The sequence below is a fragment of the Penicillium alfredii genome (genome assembly GCF_028826965.1).
Source record: "Penicillium alfredii strain IBT 34128 chromosome Unknown utg000011l_segment0_segment0, whole genome shotgun sequence".
Lineage (NCBI taxonomy): Eukaryota > Fungi > Ascomycota > Eurotiomycetes > Eurotiales > Aspergillaceae > Penicillium > Penicillium alfredii.
The window spans coordinates 2,661,839-2,681,970 of record NW_026622708.1 but is presented as its reverse complement, the minus strand read 5'-3'; the positions used below and the strand labels follow the sequence as shown (position 1 = coordinate 2,681,970).

Genomic DNA, 20,132 nt, shown 5'->3' with positions numbered 1-20,132 from the left:
CTTTCACTCTCTTGTCTACCCGACCACAGTCCTGGAGATACCCTCCTTTGATTATTACCTCACTCCAGGTCTGTGTTGCATGCGAACAAACCCCTTCTGCCTATTCTGAGGCGCATCGCGCGCTGCCCGCCTTGCAAAGGCCTTTCTGGCCACCCGTCGCTCTCTCTACCTCCCTCGATCCCTTACAACCATCTCCATCTGCTTCCAAGTCTCTGGAAAAGGCATTATGAAGAGCATGAAGTCTCGAGGCGGCCGCTCAGGCGGCACCGATCGCGGGGGCATCCGCAAGCGGGGCCCTACGCGGACCGACCGAGATGGCGACATGGATATGGATGGAGGAGGTGCTCGTGCAAAAAGGGGACGAGGTGACTCTGGACGACTGGCCGCCGGTGGTCGAGTGCAGTCGCGCGACAAGACCATGGATGCAATCCAAAAGGCGATCTCTAGCAGCAAGGATTCCTCCCAAGTCAACATTCGACAGGGCAAAGCTGGAGGGGGAACCTGGAGCGATTCACCGTTCGTGGATGGAAGCAGAGCAAGGCGGCATCCAATCGCGATGGTGGTGTCGAAAGTCTCGTCGCATTCCTCGAGAGACGCATGAACGCAATGACGAAATCAGGCCCCCGCGCAAAAATTACAAAGGTATGTCCAACACTCGAAGTGGTGGTCACCGACATCAATCCTCGACGCTTCTCGCTCCGGCGTTCTCTTGTTTTCAAGCATGGCTCGGCCGCAGGACGACGACCTACGCTCCCGGAGTTTTCCAGCGTTTCTCCCCTTGGGTGTGATTGCAGTTTTCAGGGTTTCTTTGCGCCTTCTAACATTCCACTAGTCGCGGGTTGAAGGAGACTCTCTTGTGGTTTTCGTCCGGTCAGACTTGGCCGACAAGATGCTCCGAATCAATGGCAATCTCTTCGCAGGAATCCACGTCTCAGTCGAACCACACACCTCTGCTCCCAGCAGCACTCTCGATCAAGACCTAGCATCTGCAGCGGGTACTTCCGCTTCCACCGCCGACACGAAATCTAAGATGACGGCCATTCTGGGCAAACGTTACTACCCTGACACTAAATTACTCGACCTGTCGAAGCTTGGAACCGATCCGGATTTGTTGGCCATGGGAATCTTCAACACCACCTCCACGGAATCCAAGTTTTTTCCCGCCCTGATGAAAGTCTGGGAGATGGGATTCACCACTTCAGCTCAGAGACGAGAGGCGGTGCAGAGCGTCAGCCTGGCGCACAATCAGCTTGCTAATATCTCTGTGGTTACGACCCTCGCTCAAACGGTGCCAGATATCAAGAATCTGGATCTTTCCAACAACAACTTCAAGGATGCACAATCGCTGATTGGGTGGCGGTGGAAATTCCGAAACCTCGAGTTCTTGGACCTGACTGGCAACGCTTTCAGTGCCGATCCGAGCTTCAAGGACACCATGCTGAAGTGGTACCCCAAGCTGCGCATCTTGAACAACGTCGAGGTCCGAACCGCGGAGGAAATTGCCGCCCAGAAGAAGACGCCCATCCCCGTGCAGGCGCCTTACTTCCAGGACGAATCCAAAATCGGAGAGAACTTTGTTCGTGCCTTTTTCGCTGGGTACGACAACGATCGCAACGATCTCATCAACGGTGTCTACGACGATCGTTCTACGTTCTCGCTGAACGTCAACACTATGGCCCCCAAGGCCCAACAGGCCGAGGCAGCAGGCTGGGACTCGTACATTAAGAAGAGTCGGAACCTTTTGAAAATCAGCCATCTCCCTGCACGTATGTCGCGGGCTTATGTCGGCGCAGAGAAGATCCGCGAAGTCTGGAACACACTCCCGCAAACCCGCCACCCTGATCTGACTACGCATCCGGAGGAAATGCTTCTGGAATGCCATCCCATCCCGGGGCTTCCCGACCCCAGCGGACAGAGCGAAACCGGCGTAGGTGGTCTCTTGGTCATGGTGCATGGAAAGGTAGAGGAGAGTGTTGGGGCCAAGATTGAGACACGCAGCTTCGATCGGACCTTCATTCTCGGCCCCGGTGGAGGCGTGGGCGGTATCCGAGTCATCAATGACATTCTCTGCCTTCGGGCGTACGGTGGCCATGAGGCATGGAGTCCCGAGAACCAGGCGATTCCACAGGCCGTGGCACCGCCTCCCGCTCCCGCAGCAGTTCAGCCCGGGATTCCCGATGGATACGGTGTACCTGCCCCGGGTAAAACCGACACGCAGCTCCAGCAGGAGCAGCTGATTGCCCAAATGAGTTCGAAATCCGGCATGACGCTGCAATTCTCGGAGATGGCGCTGTCCGGCAATGGATGGAATCTGGATGCAGCCTGGAAGAATTTTGAGGAATTGAAGGTAAGCATTACGTCCCTGTTGGCCTTGATGTTTTTCTATGCTCAAATATTGACTTGATATGTTACAGGCACAGGGAGCACTTCCCACGACTGCCTTTGTCTCCGGGGCGTGAGACTTATCATCACGACCTGGTTCCAATTCACCACTTCCATTTACATTTGCTGTTCACCGGTCTCGTCCTTGCAACCCCAAGCGAAGTGTTTGCTTGGCAGTATGACGCATCCGATGTGGCTTCAACTTGTTTTTATTTGCATGGCTCAGGCGAATGGGCACGGCTTTCTGTTTCTAAAATTGTACTTTCTATTGAACATGGGCCTCTGTGGCTCGAGACAAAAAAAATGAAGACCAAGACTATGACTATGTATATATTCCGCAATTCTGGGCAAGTAGAACTATAAAGATTAGTATTTACTCAAGATCGGTAAAGCAGGTGGCTAGATTCACCGCAAGACTCGACATCGCCTGCTTTTACTTGATACCACATTTTCGATATTCGTCGTATTCTCCAGGTGACTCAGTTGTACTCCAGGTTGGTGACTGGGTTGCGTAAGATGCCAAGCTGGCTCTGCGCTAGAGACGGCCCGCAAACCAAACCATCCCCCCCCCCCCATTGCAACCTCTTTCGCGCTCGGCAGCACTTGAGCGCACGTGTCCTGAGACGAGGGACAGAATGAGTCTGACGAGCTAATTCAATGGCCGCGATCACTTTCCCGACCATCGGCCAGATGCCACCAACGGAGGACCCGAGCCTCGATGCCTTGGATGCAGGTACGGAACCCGATAAGTTGCGCGCAATCGCCGCGAATACTGATGATCTCCAGTGGACTACGATCCCATTGACCACTTGAATTCCATCTTCTCCCACCCCTCGACCCTCTCCTCCGTATGCCACATCTCCGACGGCCTCCACACATACAAGGATGAATTGGACGACGATATCAGCACTTTGGTGGAGGAGCAGGTCACCTCCAATGCCGAGAGCGTGGAACGCATCCAGGTAGCCAAGGCAGACTTGTCCGAGTTATTTAAGAAGATAGATGATGTGCGGGAGCGCGCATCGAAGACGGAGCTGGCAATCACGAGCATGACGGCCGACATCAAGCAGCTGGACCACGCGAAGAAGAATCTGACGCTATCGATGACGGCGCTCAAGCGGCTCCAGATGCTCACCACAGCCTACGACCAGCTCCAGGCACTCAGCCGGACGCGACAGTACCGGGATTGTGCGCAGCTTCTCCAGGCGGTGATCCAATTGATGGCCCACTTCAAGTCGTATCGCTCCATCGACCAGATTGCGATCCTGAGCCGAAATGTAGCGGATATCCAGCGCGATCTCCTGGAGCAAGTCTGCGAGGATTTCGAGCTGGTCTTTGCCAAGGGCGAGGTGACTCAGAAACAAGGCGTGCTCGCAGAAGCCTGTCTAGTTGCGGATGCTTTGGGCGACTACGCGCGGTCGCGGCTGGTGACTTGGTACTGCAATACCCAGCTTCGCGAGTACCGCCAGGTCTTTCGGAACAACGAGGAGGCGGGTTCCTTGGACAATATCTCCCGGAGGTTTTCTTGGTTCCGGCGTATATTGAAGATCTACGACGAGGAAAATGCGGCCATCTTCCCGGCCTCATGGAGGGTCAATGAGATCCTGGCAAACGTGTTCTGTGAAGGCACGCGGGATGATTTCAAGGGCATTCTGTCTCGTTCTGTCCGCAGCGGCCAGACGATTGATGTCAATTTACTGCTCTCCTGCCTGCAGGAAACGCTTGACTTTGAGCATTCTCTCGAGCGCCGGTTTGCCCCTCTGTCGCGTCCGTCTACAGACACATTTATGTCAAATGAGGCTCCGGTCTTCAGTCAGTCTATTTCTGAAGCTTTCGAGCCGTACTTGAACGTTTGGGTCGATGCCCAGGACAAGCAGTTGGCGGCTTTGTTGCCTAAGTACCGCCAACAACCCTTAAAATCCCCGGATGATGAATTTGACTCACATACCGTGATTTCATCTTCGACCGAGCTCTTTACATTCTACCGAAACTCCCTGCAGCAATGCGCAAAGCTGTCTAGAGGCGGTAGCCTAGCCGAGCTGGCCAAGGTCTTCGCCAAGTACCTGGACCAATACGCACAGCAGGTCCTCCTCAACTATATAAGCGAGCGGCCCACGGGTCATACTTCATCGAAAGTGCCGTCGGTAGAAGAGCTGGTGCCAGTGCTCAACACTGCCGATTACTGCTACACGACGTGCAACCAGCTGGAAGAGAAGATCAAGGGCAGACTTGATGAGGCTCTCAAGCAAACCGTGGACCTGCAGAGCCAGGCTGATTCTTTCATGGGGATAGCATCTGCCGCCGTGCGGGGACTTGTGCGCCAGGTGGAAATCGACCTAGAGCCTTGCTGGCGTGAAATGCGCAACACGCCATGGAGTAAAATGGAGGCCGTCAGCGACCAGAGCTCGTATGTGAGCGAGTTGCTGTCCCGAACGAAGACCAAATCGTCGGAGATCCTGCCATTGCTGCACAAGCAGCAGTACGCGCGGGCATTCTCGGATCATGTAGTTGAGCTTATGTCGAGCTTGTTTCTCAGCAACGTCTACCAGTGCAGACCTATTTCGGAGACAGGCGCTGAACAGGTATACCTTTCTTTCCTCCTTCATTGCTATTGATCTTTTAGGCTTACACATATCTAGATGCTCCTCGATTCATACACCCTCAAAAGCGGCCTTTCATCTCTTCTGCCCGCACCGGCCCCCGCAGGCTTCGTCAAGCGCGTGAACAGCAGCTTCTTCAAGATTGAGACACTCCTGAAGACATTACAGGTCCGCCCATCGCCACCAGAGGCTTTGGTGCAAGCGTACCTGATCCACATCGCCGACTGCAATAACAACAACTTTCGCAAGATCTTGGATATGAAGGGGATCCGCAGCCGGCAAGAGCAGAACCACCTCGTCGAACTATTCCAGCTGCACCGCGCATCAGACCGCTATGCAACCAGCATGGAACAAAACAACCCCATCTTCGCAACCCTCCAAGCACCCACGGCCAGCAGCGCTACAGGCTCCGTGTCCCAGGGTCTCAGTCTCGGCAGCGCCGCCGCCTCGATGCCGTCACGCTTCGATCCGTCGATGCTCGGCTCCGCCATCATCTCTGCCGCCAAGGACGGCGTCGACCGCTTCGGAAACCCCAGCCTGAGCACCCTGGGATCGTCTGGCACTACCACCGGCTCTGCCTCTGCCACCACCCATAACACTTCTTCGTCTACCCCCGGTTTGCCCACCTCTTCCGGCACCGCGTCCCCGGCTCCGGCCTCAGCCCAGCAACCCGGCCACGTCCACACCCCGTCTGAAAACACTGCTGCCGGGAATCTCAACGAGAATCTGAAGAATATTGGCAAGTTCTTCAGGAGGGACCTCGGTGGGTTTGGAGGCCGATTTGGTCGAGCTACCGAAGACGCAAATTAGCACGGTTTATGTCCCCCTGTTTATTGGAGAAAAGAGGATCTGCGCTTTCTTTGGGCGTTACTTTTGCATTACCTTTCTTGTTTGGACAAAGATACCATGAATAGATTCTTTGTGGCCTTGGTCTTCTATCTGTAGCTGTCTTGTTGACGAATATGGGTGTGATGGCTTCGTTTCGTTTCGTGGTCGTCTCGGAGTTGGTTGATTCATACTTTGTAGCCGTATATACCACTACTTACATTTAATACAGATATTCTGGTGGAACAGAAAGAATAGGAGCAGAGATGTCATATTGCGCAATGAAATAGTAGAAGTGTCATTTCCAGACTATCTAATAGAATGCCCAAAAGACACCTAGTATCCGTCCTCCAAGTGGCACGATCCTACAATTCCAAATGACAGGCCGAGCCGATCAACTCGCTTCTACAAGTGCTTTGGCTACGATGCCGGGGATTCCCGATGTGGATAGGATGGATCATCTGCTGAAGCAACGTTAGCAATTTGCTTGCAAACCATTCATGAAAGCATATAGAATGAACAAGTAATGGCAAGGCGTCATCAAAAAATTAGAGTGTAAGTTGTTGCGTTTTTGATCTTCAGAGCGACCCCCGAAGGGGCGAATGCTCGGTGTTAAAAATGTATAATCATTCGCCGGAGAATCGATTGCAGGTTGCAGAGGTAAGGTGGAAGGCAGGTAAGAGACAAAACAAAGAAGAAGCTCACCATTCATGCAGGAGCCAGATAATGGAGCGTAGAGCTACGGTCCATTATACAAGTCCTAAGATCAAAACACCAGCGGAGTGGTCGTTGCCAACATATCTCGTTTTTTTCATTTCCCGTCATGCTCTCCCTTTTTATTCCGAGAGAGTGCCGGTCAGATAAATCTAATACATGGCATTCGTATCCCGCTAGGGAAGAGGCGCTTAGTCGAAGAGACCGAAGCCCATGTCCTCGTCGGACTCCTCCTCATCCTCCTGGGGCTTCTCAGCGGCCTTCTCCTCACCCCCACCAGCGGCAGCGGCAGCAGGGGCAGCCGAGGCATAGGCATCGGGGTTAGCGATGCGGTCCTTGAGCTCCTCAATCTCGGGCCAGCTGATCTCGGTCTCGATGGCGACAGCCAGGACCTTCTTGTAGCTGTTGATGAGCGAGTGGAGGGTAGCTGGAACAGTGGGGAAGTTGGTGGCCAGTGAGATGGCGGTGATGGTCTTGATGGCCTGGCTGAAACTGGACAGCAGCTGCTCGTCGTCGATGTCGAGGACATCGGCGCCGAAGGTCTGACCGTTGTCGTACACCTGCGAGATGGTCATACCGTAGGTGAAGGGCGAGATGTTCAGCATGTTCAGCAGGGTGGCCTCAGAGGGGCCGACCTTGGTGCCCTCCTCGACGAGCTTGAGGTCCGACACAATTTCAATGGTACCACGAGCAATCTTGGTGGGGACGCCGAGGGCCTGGAAGAACGAGGTCTTACCGGGTTCCATACCGGTGTTACCGCCAGGAATCCAGACATCGCCGGGAGCGATGGCACCGGCACGGGCGGGGGCCGCGACACGGTTGGCCAAAATCTTGGTCCTGGTGTCCTTCAAGTCGCCGTTGGTGAAGATGAAACCAACGTTGCCTATTTATTGCGCTAGTCAGCCAATTGATCTGTTTCAAGTTGGATCAAGATTCAAACTCACCCTTGACGTGGGGCAGCAGACGCTCGTACTCGGGGTTCTCAGTGATGAAACCCTTGAGGGCACGGCGGACCTGAAAAAAAAAGTCATCAGTCAGGAGCGGCTCGCGCGGCGGCGCATTGCTGCATTGCTTGCTCTAACATACCATGGTGTTCTTTCCCATCAGAACAACACCCTCACCGCGGAGCGAGATACGGATCTCGTGCATCTGCTGCGAGCTGACATTGTCGACACCGACAATGAAGACGGTGCGGTACTCATCGAGAAGGCTCTTGAGCTTCTCGAAGTAAGCGGCCTTGGTAGCAGACTTGCCCCCCATTTCTCCTTATTTGCGCTGAAGATAGGCTGTTTAAGGGCAAGTGGACGTGAATTGTAGTGGTATGTATTGGAGGAGAGAATGTGCGGTTGGGGAAATTCGGGTTTTTTTTTTTTTTTTGGTGCGTTCGCTAGTGGGTCACGTGAGGAACACTCTCAGAGCGAAACCACTGGGAACGACGACTACCGGGGCCATTGCCTAGTTTCCTTTCGGGCTTTGGGGTTTGTGCTGTTCCTATTCTTATTCTCCATTTCTTCTTTTGTTCTCCTCCCAGTGCAGGGAGTCCAGGCATTCCCGAGCGCACTGGTGGCCCGTCATGGCTCAATTCCAACACCCGTTCCAGTGCTTGCGCTATGTCGCCAGACAGCCGGCTGGCTTGTCCGATGTGTTCATTGGTTCTGCGGGCAAAAATATCTATGTGTATGCGGCAGCCAGTGGCCAGCGCCTCGACGTGTGGCCGCAGAACGTAGATACCAGCGCCGAGAAAACGGACGCAGCCTCTACTACCCAAGACCAATGTCCGCCAGAAAAGAGAAGGAAAATCTCTCCGGGCTCTGAGGAGCAGAAGAATGGAGAATCTAAACAAGCTCTTTCTCCCACTTGGTCCAACATACCCATTGTGGTGACATCCTCCGACGGAAAATATGTAGTGGCCGTCACTGCGGAGGACAAGAGTGTCCGAGTCTTCAGCTTGGGAGAGGATAGCCAGATGCAGCAATTGAGTTCCCGGTATGTGGAGGACATCTTTCTCGAGAGTCTAACAATACTTATTTGTACATAGGGTACTGCCCAAACGGCCGAGTGCACTGGTTTTGACACACGATGACCAGACTATTGTGTGCGCCGACAAGTTTGGGGATGCTTATTCTTTCCCGCTGATCCCCAGCGGGGAGTATATCAAGGATCACGCCCAGGTGAAGCCATATCAACCGGCTGCCACCTCGCTCACGGTGCATACGAAGCGCAATCTGGAATCACTCGAGCAACAGCTGCGACAAGCGGAACTGTCGAAAAGGGCAGAAGAGAAACCTGCTCTGAACTTTGAACACCAGGCAATACTGGGCCATGTCTCCTTGCTGACCGATTTGATCTCTGTGACTCTGCCCGCGGGCTCACCCTCGAGTCGCGCGCGAAGCTACATCCTAACCGCCGATCGCGATGAGCATATCCGAGTCTCTCGCGGTGTCCCTCAAGCGCATGTCATTGAACAATACTGCCTGGGCCACACTTCTTTTATTAGCAAGCTCTGTGTTCCTTCCTGGGCTCCGCAGAAGCTCATTTCCGGTGGCGGCGACAACTTCCTTCTATTGTGGAACTGGATTGAAGGGCAGGCCCTTCAGACGGTTCCACTGGCTGATGCATCGCAAACGTCAGAGGTCTCGGTTCACGATATTTGGGATATCTCCCTGATACCATCGGCAGGCGCGACTGAACCGGTGAGGGTTATTCTGGTTGGGCTTGAAGGGTATGTGTCTGTCGTTGATCAGAAATATGTGTCAGCATCTAACGGAGAGAACAGGTCCTCGCAGCTTCTCTGCTATACCCTGGACAACGAAAGCCTAAATCTTCAAGACACAATCCAGCTTTCTGGGAATGTGCTCGACGTAGTGGGCATTGATTCCAGAGGCTTGATCTTGGTCTCGGTGGATACAGTGCGGGAACCTGACTCAACACATTCGTGGAAGTCGGCCCCCTCCTCCCCCCAGACGCTTCTTGAAAGCTTTCGCGTCAACCTTGGCCCCGACAGTCTGAAGTGGGTCCCAGTTGAGGACTCAATGGCTGTGAAGATCAATGCCGAGGGCACCGCCAGCTTTCCCACAATCTTGGAGGAGAAGCTGAAGAGGGAATTCGACGATGCATTGTATAGTCTGGGCAACCTCCGCAAGAAAAAGGGAGAGGAGTAAAAACGAGGGTGTTTTAGAATCCGGGATTCCTTAAGCTTCAGACATGGCCCGTCTAGTTAAACGAGACTAAACATCTTGGCGGGGAAATAGTGGCGTCGTTAAGACTGCTAGTCCCAGGCGGCCAAACCTACTCGATCCTCTCGCCCCAAGCCAGACTATGAGATGAATGATCTTAATTACATTAATAATAAGAACACCAAGAAATAATAAGAGAGCCGAGGTGTATACGGTTGGGCCCAATTTTGAGTGCTTGACAAGTGCGGAGGTTTGGGGGCGGTTCTCCGACAAAACCAGCCCACTTTCCCCTCCATCTGCATCCCACAACCATGCAGGAACAATTCGCGCCGCTCAAGAACGATCTGCTGCTGAGAGCAGCCAAGGGTGAGATGCTTCTGCTTGGACTTCGAGTTTCTTTTCGCGAGCTGACAATTGTGGTGAATTGCAGGGGAGAAGGTGGAACGCCCGCCGATATGGGTGATGCGACAGGGTGAGCTTGACCTGACCCCTTCCCCCTCATTCTTGTGGCAGCACTGTCCTCCTTGAACCAATTGCCTAACCGCTGGTCTCTTTCGTATTTTATAGCTGGTCGTTACCTGCCCGAGTATCATGAGGCTAAGGGAAACCGGGACTTCTTCGAATGCTGCCGCTCGCCGGAAGTCGCATCGACCCTGACGCTCCAACCCATTGATCGATATGCGGGGCTGATTGATGCGGCGATTATCTTCTCGGATATCCTGGTCATCCCGCAGGCCATGGGCATGAAGGTGGAAATGGTGGACAAGAAGGGCCCGCATTTCCCGGAGCCGCTCTCGTCTCCGACGGATGGCCAGTACGCCCAGGTGCTGGAAAAGCAGGTGGATGTGAAGGCGGAGCTGGACTATGTCTACAAGGCTATCACGCTCACCCGGCACAAGCTCCAGGGCCGGGTGCCTCTCATCGGGTTCTGCGGTGCACCGTGGACTCTGCTCTGCTACATGGTCGAGGGTGGCGGCAGCAAATTCTTCGTCCAGTCCAAGAAGTGGATCTACAAGTACCCGAAGGAGTCGCAGGCTCTGCTGCAGAAGATTGCCGAGATCTGTGTCGAGTACCTGGCGCTCCAAGTCGCGGCCGGTGCGCAGTTGGTGCAAGTTTTTGACTCGTGGGCCGGTGAGCTGTCGCCCAGCTCGTTCACTTCGTTCTCGCTGCCTTATCTGCGCTACATCTCCGCCAACCTTCCCAAGCGCCTGCAAGAGAAGGGCTTGGAGCCCGTCCCGATGACGGTGTTTGCCAAGGGCGCGTGGTATGCCCTGGACGACCTGTGCCAGTCGGGCTATAATGTTGTTGGCCTGGACTGGCTGCACGATGCGGGCGAAGCTAGGCGCATTGCCAACGGCCGCGTGACCATCCAGGGCAACGCGGATCCTGGCATCCTCTACGGAGGGCGTGAGGCCATCACCGCCGCGGTCGAGAACATGGCTGAAGGATTCCAAAAAGGCAAGCAGGGATGGATCGTGAATCTGGGTCACGGTGAGTTCTTTTTTTTGGTTTTAATAGACTCCAGATACTGATTGATTTCGGTTTCATAGGGGTTACTCCGTTCGTGGATCCCGAGCTTCTGAAGTTCTACTTCGAAGAGATCCACCGTCTGACGGCGTCGTGATTAAACCCATCGCCAGCCGGGTTTGACTTCTTTACACTGTATACAAGACATATGAATCATTCTATCTTGTTTTGGTATGACCTAGAACAATGGTCTCGAGTCTAATCATATTTTGGGCGGTGAAATACAAAGTCTTCGGATGTAGACAAATGTCCTCGTTTCTAGCAGTAATATGACTGCTGATGAAGATGCCCAGGGTGGACTCTAGCCATGTTTACATGAGTAATAGATTGGAGGCGTAAATAGCATTACTTCCCAAAGCTCCGGCTTTTTTTTTTTGATCAACGCGGCGCTCTCGTAGGAAGAGATAGGGTGGCGTCAGTTGAGATGCCTCTCTCGGCCCCTTTAGCAGCAATGAGCCGGGGATGTTGCTCTATAGTAACTAATTGATTTTGTTTGCAATGATGCCTGTGACAGGGTGACCTGGATGATGTTGCCCACAGAACCACGAGTAATTCCCAGTTTATATATGACCGAGAACTATATAAAGCTCTTTACAGTATGCAGACCTCACCGAGCCCCTCGTAGTGGATCATCCCCCTCTTTGTTTATCGATAAGACTGTATTATTTGTGTATTTTGTGTATTTTTATGTACACATCCATAGAAACTGGAGGTATTGATGCTTACCAGAGACACCACCTGGGTCCTTGCGCGAGCTACCCAGGTACTTCCAGCGTGAGTTTATATAGACGACTCTTTCAACCTCATTAATAGTCTCAGAATCATCTCTCTTCAATTCCCAGCCATCTCCTCCCCTTACAGCCACACCCAAGTGCACGATGACTCAGCTGTATTGTACGCGAAACACGGAGGAAACCTGCGAAAACCATCGAAGGCCGCAGAATCCCATCGAAACGCTCGGGCCAGACTGTGGAAGCCGCCAGAAAGCCCACACCCTAAGAGCTTGTTCATAAGGCGGACGAGAGAGCAATCGACGAGCGAAGAAGAGAGTAAGGAATCTCAAAAAAAAAGCTCAGAAGAAGAAAGAAGAAAGAAAGACAATCCCCCCTGGTAATTTACACATCTTTACAGGAGCCATACAGTCCCTGGGCAAAAAAAAGAAAAAAGGAAAAAAAAGTTACTCAGCCTTTTCATAATCAACTTTGGAACTCCGATATCTCCAGTCCCATCTTCATCCTCTCTCAATTCTCTTTGGCATCAGTCCTGTCCCCCGGTGTTTTCGGTTTTCGCCAGCGACAGGCTCACTGTGATTTTGTTTCCTGTCCTTCAATCCCGACCGATTTTCGTTTCGTTTTTGTGATTCCCCACATCTCACAATGGTCAAGGACACCAAATTCTACGACTGCCTGGGGGTATGTTAGTTGACATCCGATGCCTGGGTGCCGGGGATCTGACGTTGCTTCTTTCTAGGTTCCTGCCACGGCCTCTGATGCCCAACTGAAGACTGCCTACAAAAAGGGTGCTCTCAAGTATCACCCTGGTACGTGCAAGACTTCCTCCCGAATCCCACCATTAAAATTAGCCCCAACCCATTTGCACAAAGAAAGAGAGAAATGGAAATTTTAACGCCCGCCCCTCTCTACAGACAAGAATGCCGATAACCCCGAGGCGGCCGAGAAGTTCAAGGAACTGTCGCACGCCTACGAGACTCTGTCCGACCCGGAGAAGCGACAAGTCTACGACCAATTTGGTGAGGAGGGTCTGGAGAATGGCGGTGCCGGTGGTGGCATGAACGCCGAGGATCTGTTCTCGCAGTTCTTCGGCGGCGGCGGTGCCTTCGGCGGGATGTTCGGCGGCGGCATGCGCGACACGGGCCCCAAGAAGGCCCGCACCATCCACCATGTTCACAAGGTCAACCTGGAAGATATCTACCGGGGCAAGGTCTCGAAGCTGGCACTGCAAAAATCCGTCATTTGTCCCGGCTGTGATGGCCGCGGTGGCAAGGAGGGTGCAGTTAAGGAGTGCTCGGGCTGCAACGGGTCTGGTATGAAGACGATGATGCGCCAGATGGGTCCGATGATCCAGCGCTTCCAGACGGTGTGCCCGGATTGTAACGGGGAGGGCGAGATTGTCCGCGAGAAGGACCGCTGCAAGCGTTGCACCGGCAAGAAGACCGTGGTGGAGCGCAAGGTGCTGCACGTCCACGTGGACAAGGGAGTGCGTGACGGCCACAAGATCGAGTTCCGCGGCGAGGGTGACCAGATGCCTGGTGTTTTGCCTGGTGACGTCGTGTTCGAGATCGAGCAGAAGCCCCACCCTCGATTCCAGCGCAAGGGTGACGACCTGTTCTTCCACTCCGAGATCGATTTGTTGACCGCACTGGGCGGTGGCACCATCCACATTGAGCACCTCGATGAGCGGTGGTTGACCGTCAACATTGCTCCGGGCGAGGTCATTACTCCTGGTACGTTCTTTTGCTTGCCTCCTTGCTATGAATTTTCCCAAGTTGTGTGCTAACAGGACGAGCAGATGCCATCAAGGTCATTGCCGGCCAGGGTATGCCATCGTTCCGCCACCACGACCACGGCAACCTCTACATCAAGTTCGACGTCAAGTTCCCCGAGAAGGACCAGCTGCAGAATCTGGAGCTCCTGGAGAAGGTGCTGCCGCCGCGCCTTCAGCAGACCCAGCCCCCGGCCGATGCCATGGTGGAGGACTTTGAATTGCAGAGCATCGATGCCAGCGAAGGTTCCCAGGCTCGCGCCCACGGTGCTGCTTCGGGTATGGACGAGGACGATGATGATGTACCGCCGGGTGCCGAGCGGGTGCAGTGCGCTTCGCAGTAAACAAGGAGAGACGGGGAAAGAGAGATGCCGTGATCGGGGAGGTTGCTGCTGGGCCATTGATGAAAAGCTTCGCTTATGATACCATGTGAAGGGGCCGCCAGCCCCGATTGACGCCCGGGAATGTTTTCTTTTTTTTTTTCATTTTCTTCTTGAACCTTTTTTTCTCTTCGTGCTCATTTTTTTGCTTTGCGATGGCGTTCCCTCTTGAAGACTTGGAGAAAAGATGACATATGATCCCCGTATGTCTTCTCGGTTTCCCTTTCTGTAATCATTTCCATCCCCTTGATTACCTTTTTTTACCTTGCCCTATCCTGTCCTCTCCACCTCTATTCTTTCTGTTTCCCTGTGTCTCCCCCTCTTACCTCCATATCGTGCACCTCCTGTTTGCTTTTTTTTTTAGCTATTATTTTTCATGATTTCATGGGGAACCCGCGAGAGGAGGTGTGGTGGTGGCAGGTTGTGAAACGAAGTGTGAGCTGTGACGCGAAGACGAAGCCGGATGAGACTATGACGCAGCCCGGGCGTGAAATGGGAATGAAACGAGACCTTAACACAAGAATAAGAGAAGGAAAGGAAACAGCATGTGGTTTTTCTGATTCTTTGCTTGTTCGCTCCCTCGACTACGTGGGAGAGGACATTTGCGATTGACCACAGGAACCTTTTCTTTTCGTTTCTTTCGTGTTTCTCCCATATTCTCGCCCTGCACTGATGATGACTTGAATAGACCGTGGATTTCATTTGAATGCATTGCTCATTTACATGGGTGTGAAGTGAGTAGTTGTAGTTGTGGCTGTAGCTGGTCTACATGTAGCTATAGATGTCCGTATCGAGGTGCATCCGGTATATACAAGGCCATGGCCGTTGTCTAGAGTATGAAGCTCATCACAGGAATCCAATATCTAAGAAGTTAAAAGTCACCGACTATCTCTTCAAGACCATCGCAATATTAAGAACGCAGCTTGTTCTTTCCTGGGGGCATACCAGGCCGAATAAGCCTGTTTTCTCTCATGCAAATTCCATTCTCGAGGACTGGCATATACCATTATCATAGAAGCGGCGCTTGTCTATATTGGTTTCTGGGGTGTCTTTTCCTGAAGGTAGACAGTATAGTATGATCACCGTATATCTGGAATCTACTATGCTCTGGTCAAGGAGTTTTGCAAAGCTATGCGCCATGTAAACAACGGTTCTATACCACATTGGTAGTGGATCAGCACCAGCCCTATCCATCTCGGCAGTTAACTCCTCCCCTTCCCCCGTCCCTTTCTGTATGAATGACATCAAGAAACATCTCGGGCAGCCAGCCACGTTTCTCGGTAGCTCAACCGTAGCTGTAAGCTGTCGTCATGAGGGTTCGATCAGACAGCGCAGGTCTTGGATGCGGGGAAGCAGATAACGAAAAAAGGGAAAGTGAAATGACTGTACACAGATATTTTGCTGTGTCAGGTGTTGTTACTCTCAACGGGGCAAGTTCTGTCGATCCACGCGCCCCCGGACTCCTCTTTCCATCTGACTGGGGGCCATGCCGGAGCATCAGGTGAACACCGCTGGTCATTTTGCATGGGCTCGTATTGGACGAAGCCAATCAGCAAATCCTCATAGCTTCGGGTAAGCAGTGCTGGTGCACAGAGGAGCAGTCAATGATAATGATGATCGAGAAAGAAAATGAGTGTGGTTAGTCGGGAGGCGCAGTTCACCCTTTGCTTTTTTTTTTTCAGAGTTCCCGTGCTGACTTGAACCAGCTCACATCTCCTCGGAGCAGCTGACTAGCGAGGGGAGCTGTTAGTGTAGAAATATTCTAACATAATAGTAATATAATAATAATAAACCATGTATGATTCTAGAATGCCAAAAAGAACACCTGCAATTTAGGTTATGGGCCGTCACAGCACTAGTCTCTCTCCAGTAGGTATATGTTTATAGCTGCCGGGCTAGGCGCCGATAAGCTCGATGACGTGATTTAGATCGTGATGGCGAGCTGCATAGCTGTCAAATTCGTGGGACTCTATAGATATTTAGCTATTTAGATATTTAGATAAAAGGTCAAATGTAGAAGCTCGATAGGTTTGATCTGGTTGTACGTACTATATATCGCAGGCCACGTACCTCGGTCCGTGGTCTATTGCGTAGAGCATTGTCAGAAGGATAGAAGGATAGAAACACACCAGCTGTAGGTACATATTGTTATTCTTAGTTACCGACCTTACTGATCCAGTAGGGAGCGCCGAACCCACTCCCCTGCCAAGCCAAGATGTTCACTCCCAGCTGGGGCATTTTGAGATTGGACGGTGGCGTTCGATGAGGCGGGTCCAGGAGACTTGCAGAGTTGAGCAGATACTAAAACAAATGTAGGGTCCTTGAGTATGGATAGAAATAGCCATGGGTAGATACTAAGAATTCTATAGAAGGAGGGAGTCATACAATGAAAATAACACCGTAAAATGCAAATATTGTGCAAATATTGTGAAGAGAAAACTTGAAAAAAAAAACTCCGAGCTCGTGGTGTCATCATTTGGTCCAAGATGGCGTGTTCTACGCCCCCACTGATTGGGTGGAAGGACTCCACTACTGCCCCGGGGAGGTGGAGGCTGCTGATTCGTCATGGCCTTGGCATATGTTCTTTCTTTTCTTCTTTTCTTCATTTTCTTCTTTATACGATGGAATAATTCTCTGATTTGAGTGTGATTATGAAAGAGCATGGGTGAGCATGAGTCAATATGGCTGGGTCTTTGATGGTATCTGAGATTTCGTGAATATATTGACGGAGACAGCTCTGGATGATCGAAGTACATAGACCTCCCCATGGAACTCCAGACCAGGTTCCACCCGCGGCTTCTGCGATATTCGGTGGGCCGTGTCGAAACCTGCGTGCTTCTTCAATACTCTTGAAAAGTTTCTTTTTCTTGCTTCCCGGCAGAGCATCTCATCCTACTCCTGGCCCCGTTGCAATTTGCTCAAACCCCAAGCGATCTGTGCGAAGTCTACGGTAAGAAACGTGGATCTGGGGTCCACGGGTGCTTCAGATATTACGCCATCTCGTGCTGGATCACGCACGGCACCCCTTTTGTTCCATTCTTTTTTTTTTCTTTTCTCGAGTCATATTTTTTTTTTATAAAAGCTATCGACAGCTTATATCTACCCTTGATCGTCGCCACGTTTTTGATACCTGTCATCCCGTGTGTTCTCTCCCCGGCCGAGTTCTTCGGTATATACACTTCGGCCTGCGTGCAGCCGCAGCATTCCTGGCCATTGAGATCTCACCCACCTCGGTTTCATCCGCCGATATCAACATGAGTGGTGAAACATCCACCAAAATCGGCCACAGCTTGGCCAAGGGTCTGGGGATCAAGGTCGCCTACAGAGACCCTCTGGGTGCGACCGCCGAGCCCGTCACCAGAGGCGAGTCGGCCTTTTCGGTGGGCACGGCCGATACCTACTCGTATAACGAGCCCGAGCCGACTAGCGGCGAATGGATCCTGGAGCACACGCCGTCCTGGCGTCAGATTGGCATCTATTTCTACAATCTGTTCCCGTTCCTCCGCTGGATCACTCGCTATAACTTACAGTGGTTCTATGGGGATCTGGTTGCCGGTAAGCCTAAATTCGGGGGTTCTTGGCTGTGGCACACAGGTGATACTGACAAATCACTGCAGGTATCACGGTGGGAGCTGTCGTCGTGCCGCAAGGTATGGCCTATGCCAAGCTGGCAGAGCTGGAAGTGCAGTATGGTCTCTACTCATCCTTCATGGGTGTGTTGATTTATTGGTTCTTTGCCACGTCCAAGGATATCACAATTGGAGTGAGCTCTGCCCCAGCTGAGAATTACAATTGGGTAGTTGCTGACTTTCGCCATAGCCCGTCGCCGTCATGTCGACCTTGACGGGAGAGATTGTGCTCGAGGTGGCAAAAATGTACCCCGATTACCCCAAGCACATGGTTGCCTCGAGTCTGGCTGTGATTTGCGGTGGCATTGTCTGCTTCCTGGGACTCTTCCGGCTGGGTTTCATTGTGGATTTCATCTCGCTGCCGGCTATTTCTGCATTCATGACGGGTTCGGCCTTGAACATCTGCTCTGGGCAGGTGGCCACCATGTTGGGTGAAACGGCTGATTTCTCCACCCGAGGCCCGACCTATTTGATCATCATCAACACCCTCAAGTATCTTCCGAGTTCGACCATCGACGCAGCCATGGGCGTGACAGCCTGTGCGATGCTGTACATCATCCGGTCCGCGTGTATGTACGCAGCGAAGAAGATGCCTCACCGAGCCAAACTGTTTTTCTTCGTCTCGACACTGCGGACCGTGTTTGTGATCTTGTTCTATACTATGATCAGCGCGGCGGTTAACCTGCACCGCAAACATCACCCGAAGTTTTCGCTTTTGGGGTTCGTTCCTCGAGGTTTCCAAGAGGCCTCCGTGCCGGATATGGACCGCAAGATCATCAGTGCCTACGCTGGACAGCTGCCGGCTGCGGTTATTGTCCTTTTGATTGAGCACATTGCCATCTCCAAATCATTCGGCCGCGTCAACAACTACACGATCGATCCCTCGCAGGAGTTCGTGGCAATTGGCGTTTCAAACCTTTTGGGTCCCTTCCTGGGTGGCTACCCTGCCACTGGATCTTTCTCTCGTACTGCGATCAAGTCCAAGGCCGGAGTGCGGACGCCGTTGGCGGGTATTATTACCGCCATTGTGGTGCTGCTGGCCATCTACGCCTTGCCCGCCCTCTTCTTCTACATCCCCAAGGCCTCTCTCGCCGGAGTCATCATCCATGCTGTCGGTGACTTGATCACTCCTCCCAACACCGTGTACCAATTCTGGTGTGTCTCGCCGCTGGACTGCCTGATTTTCTTCATCGGCGTGTTCGTGACCGTGTTCACGTCGATTGAAAATGGCATTTACTGCACCATCTGTGTGTCATTGGCAGTGCTGCTCTTCCGCGTGGCCAAGGCGCGCGGCCAACTCCTGGGCCGAGTGACGATCCACTCGGTGGTGGGCGACCACCTGGTGGACGGCGATGGCAAGTACGGATCATTCGGGGCGAACAAGGCGCCGTCGGACGACCGCGACCACGACCACCGGTCGATTTTCCTGCCGATCAACCACACGGACGGGTCCAACCCGGAGATCTCGGTTGAGCAGCCGTACCCGGGGATCTTCATCTACCGGTTCTCCGAGGGATTCAACTACCCCAACGCCAACCACTACACAGACTACCTGGTGCAGAGCATCTTCCAAACGACGCGGCGCACCAACCCGCACGCATACGCGCGGCGCGGCGACCGGCCATGGAACGACCCGGGCCCGCGCGAGGGCAAGGAGCAAGCCAAGAACGAGCAGCACCTGCCACTGCTGCAAGCCGTGATCCTGGACTTCTCGTCAGTGAACAACGTTGACGTGACGTCGATCCAGAACCTGATCGACGTGCGCAACCAACTGGATCTGTACGCGTCGCCGCGGTCGGTGCAGTGGCACTTTGCGCACATCAACAACCGCTGGACGAAGCGCGCGCTGGCTGCCGCCGGCTTCGGGTACCCGACGCCAGTGTCGAGCGAGGGCTTCCACCGCTGGAAGCCGATCTTCAGCGTCGCCGAGATCGAGGGCAGTGCATCGGCCGCCGCCCACGCCGAGATCGTCAACAACGAGCGCGAGCACGCCCACCACCTGCACCACCCCAAGTCCGTGGCCGATGTCGAGTCCGGCGCGCTCAAGTCAGGCTCAGCTACCGTCGAGCGCGAGACCCACGGCATCGAGACTTCCTCCGAGGACAGCGCCGTCCCCGAGGACAAGCTACAGCGCGATCTCACGGCCAGCCAGGCGTACCGCCGCCGCAAGGTCGCCGTCGTCCAGGGTATGAACCGGCCATTCTTCCACATCGACTTGACCAGTGCGCTGCAAAGCGCCGTGGCCAATTCGTCGGACGAGGTTCCATCTCTTGGTTGATATGCTTTACTCCTCCCTCCATTCCTCCCTCTCTGTTCTTCTCTCTCCTCCTCTTCATCTTCTCTGCATTGCATCGACCATGGCTCTCCCTGGCTTGGAGTCCATCTGATATGCCCCGC

At 53.2% G+C, this 20,132-nt stretch overlaps 7 protein-coding genes across 7 annotated transcripts; 6 read left to right on the top strand and 1 right to left on the bottom strand.

The window, feature by feature from the left end:
• Positions 1-226: 226 nt before the first annotated feature.
• Positions 227-2,459, top strand: NUU61_009421 (uncharacterized protein; the record flags this gene model as incomplete). Its single annotated transcript, XM_056659946.1, has 4 exons — positions 227-516; positions 573-642; positions 833-2,347; positions 2,415-2,459. 4 exons carry the CDS (start codon positions 227-229, stop codon positions 2,457-2,459), a joined length of 1,920 nt encoding a protein of 639 aa, XP_056508239.1.
• Positions 2,460-3,039: 580 nt separating this feature from the next.
• Positions 3,040-5,792, top strand: NUU61_009420 (putative GARP complex subunit Vps53; the record flags this gene model as incomplete). Its single annotated transcript, XM_056659945.1, has 3 exons — positions 3,040-3,115; positions 3,169-4,964; positions 5,022-5,792. The coding sequence occupies 3 exons, from the start codon at positions 3,040-3,042 to the stop codon at positions 5,790-5,792; spliced, it is 2,643 nt and encodes an 880-aa protein (XP_056508238.1).
• Positions 5,793-6,712: 920 nt separating this feature from the next.
• Positions 6,713-7,781, bottom strand: NUU61_009419 (60S ribosomal protein uL10; the record flags this gene model as incomplete). Its single annotated transcript, XM_056659944.1, has 3 exons — positions 6,713-7,404; positions 7,466-7,535; positions 7,608-7,781. 3 exons carry the CDS (start codon positions 7,779-7,781, stop codon positions 6,713-6,715), a joined length of 936 nt encoding a protein of 311 aa, XP_056508237.1.
• A 313-nt stretch (positions 7,782-8,094) lies between these two features.
• Positions 8,095-9,682, top strand: trm82 (putative tRNA methyltransferase; the record flags this gene model as incomplete). The annotated part of the gene is made up of 2 exons (XM_056659943.1): positions 8,095-8,507; positions 8,560-9,682. 2 exons carry the CDS (start codon positions 8,095-8,097, stop codon positions 9,680-9,682), a joined length of 1,536 nt encoding a protein of 511 aa, XP_056508236.1.
• A 326-nt stretch (positions 9,683-10,008) lies between these two features.
• On the top strand, positions 10,009-11,321 carry NUU61_009417 (uroporphyrinogen decarboxylase HEM12; the record flags this gene model as incomplete). The annotated part of the gene is made up of 4 exons (XM_056659942.1): positions 10,009-10,063; positions 10,128-10,169; positions 10,265-11,188; positions 11,248-11,321. The coding sequence occupies 4 exons, from the start codon at positions 10,009-10,011 to the stop codon at positions 11,319-11,321; spliced, it is 1,095 nt and encodes a 364-aa protein (XP_056508235.1).
• Positions 11,322-12,600: 1,279 nt separating this feature from the next.
• NUU61_009416 (type I HSP40 co-chaperone YDJ1) lies at positions 12,601-14,070 on the top strand (the record flags this gene model as incomplete). The annotated part of the gene is made up of 4 exons (XM_056659941.1): positions 12,601-12,636; positions 12,695-12,764; positions 12,870-13,688; positions 13,754-14,070. The coding sequence occupies 4 exons, from the start codon at positions 12,601-12,603 to the stop codon at positions 14,068-14,070; spliced, it is 1,242 nt and encodes a 413-aa protein (XP_056508234.1).
• Positions 14,071-17,360: 3,290 nt separating this feature from the next.
• Positions 17,361-20,013, top strand: NUU61_009415 (SLC26/SulP family anion transporter; the record flags this gene model as incomplete). The annotated part of the gene is made up of 3 exons (XM_056659940.1): positions 17,361-17,661; positions 17,724-17,869; positions 17,926-20,013. The coding sequence occupies 3 exons, from the start codon at positions 17,361-17,363 to the stop codon at positions 20,011-20,013; spliced, it is 2,535 nt and encodes an 844-aa protein (XP_056508233.1).
• Between the last annotated feature and the right edge of the window lie 119 nt (positions 20,014-20,132).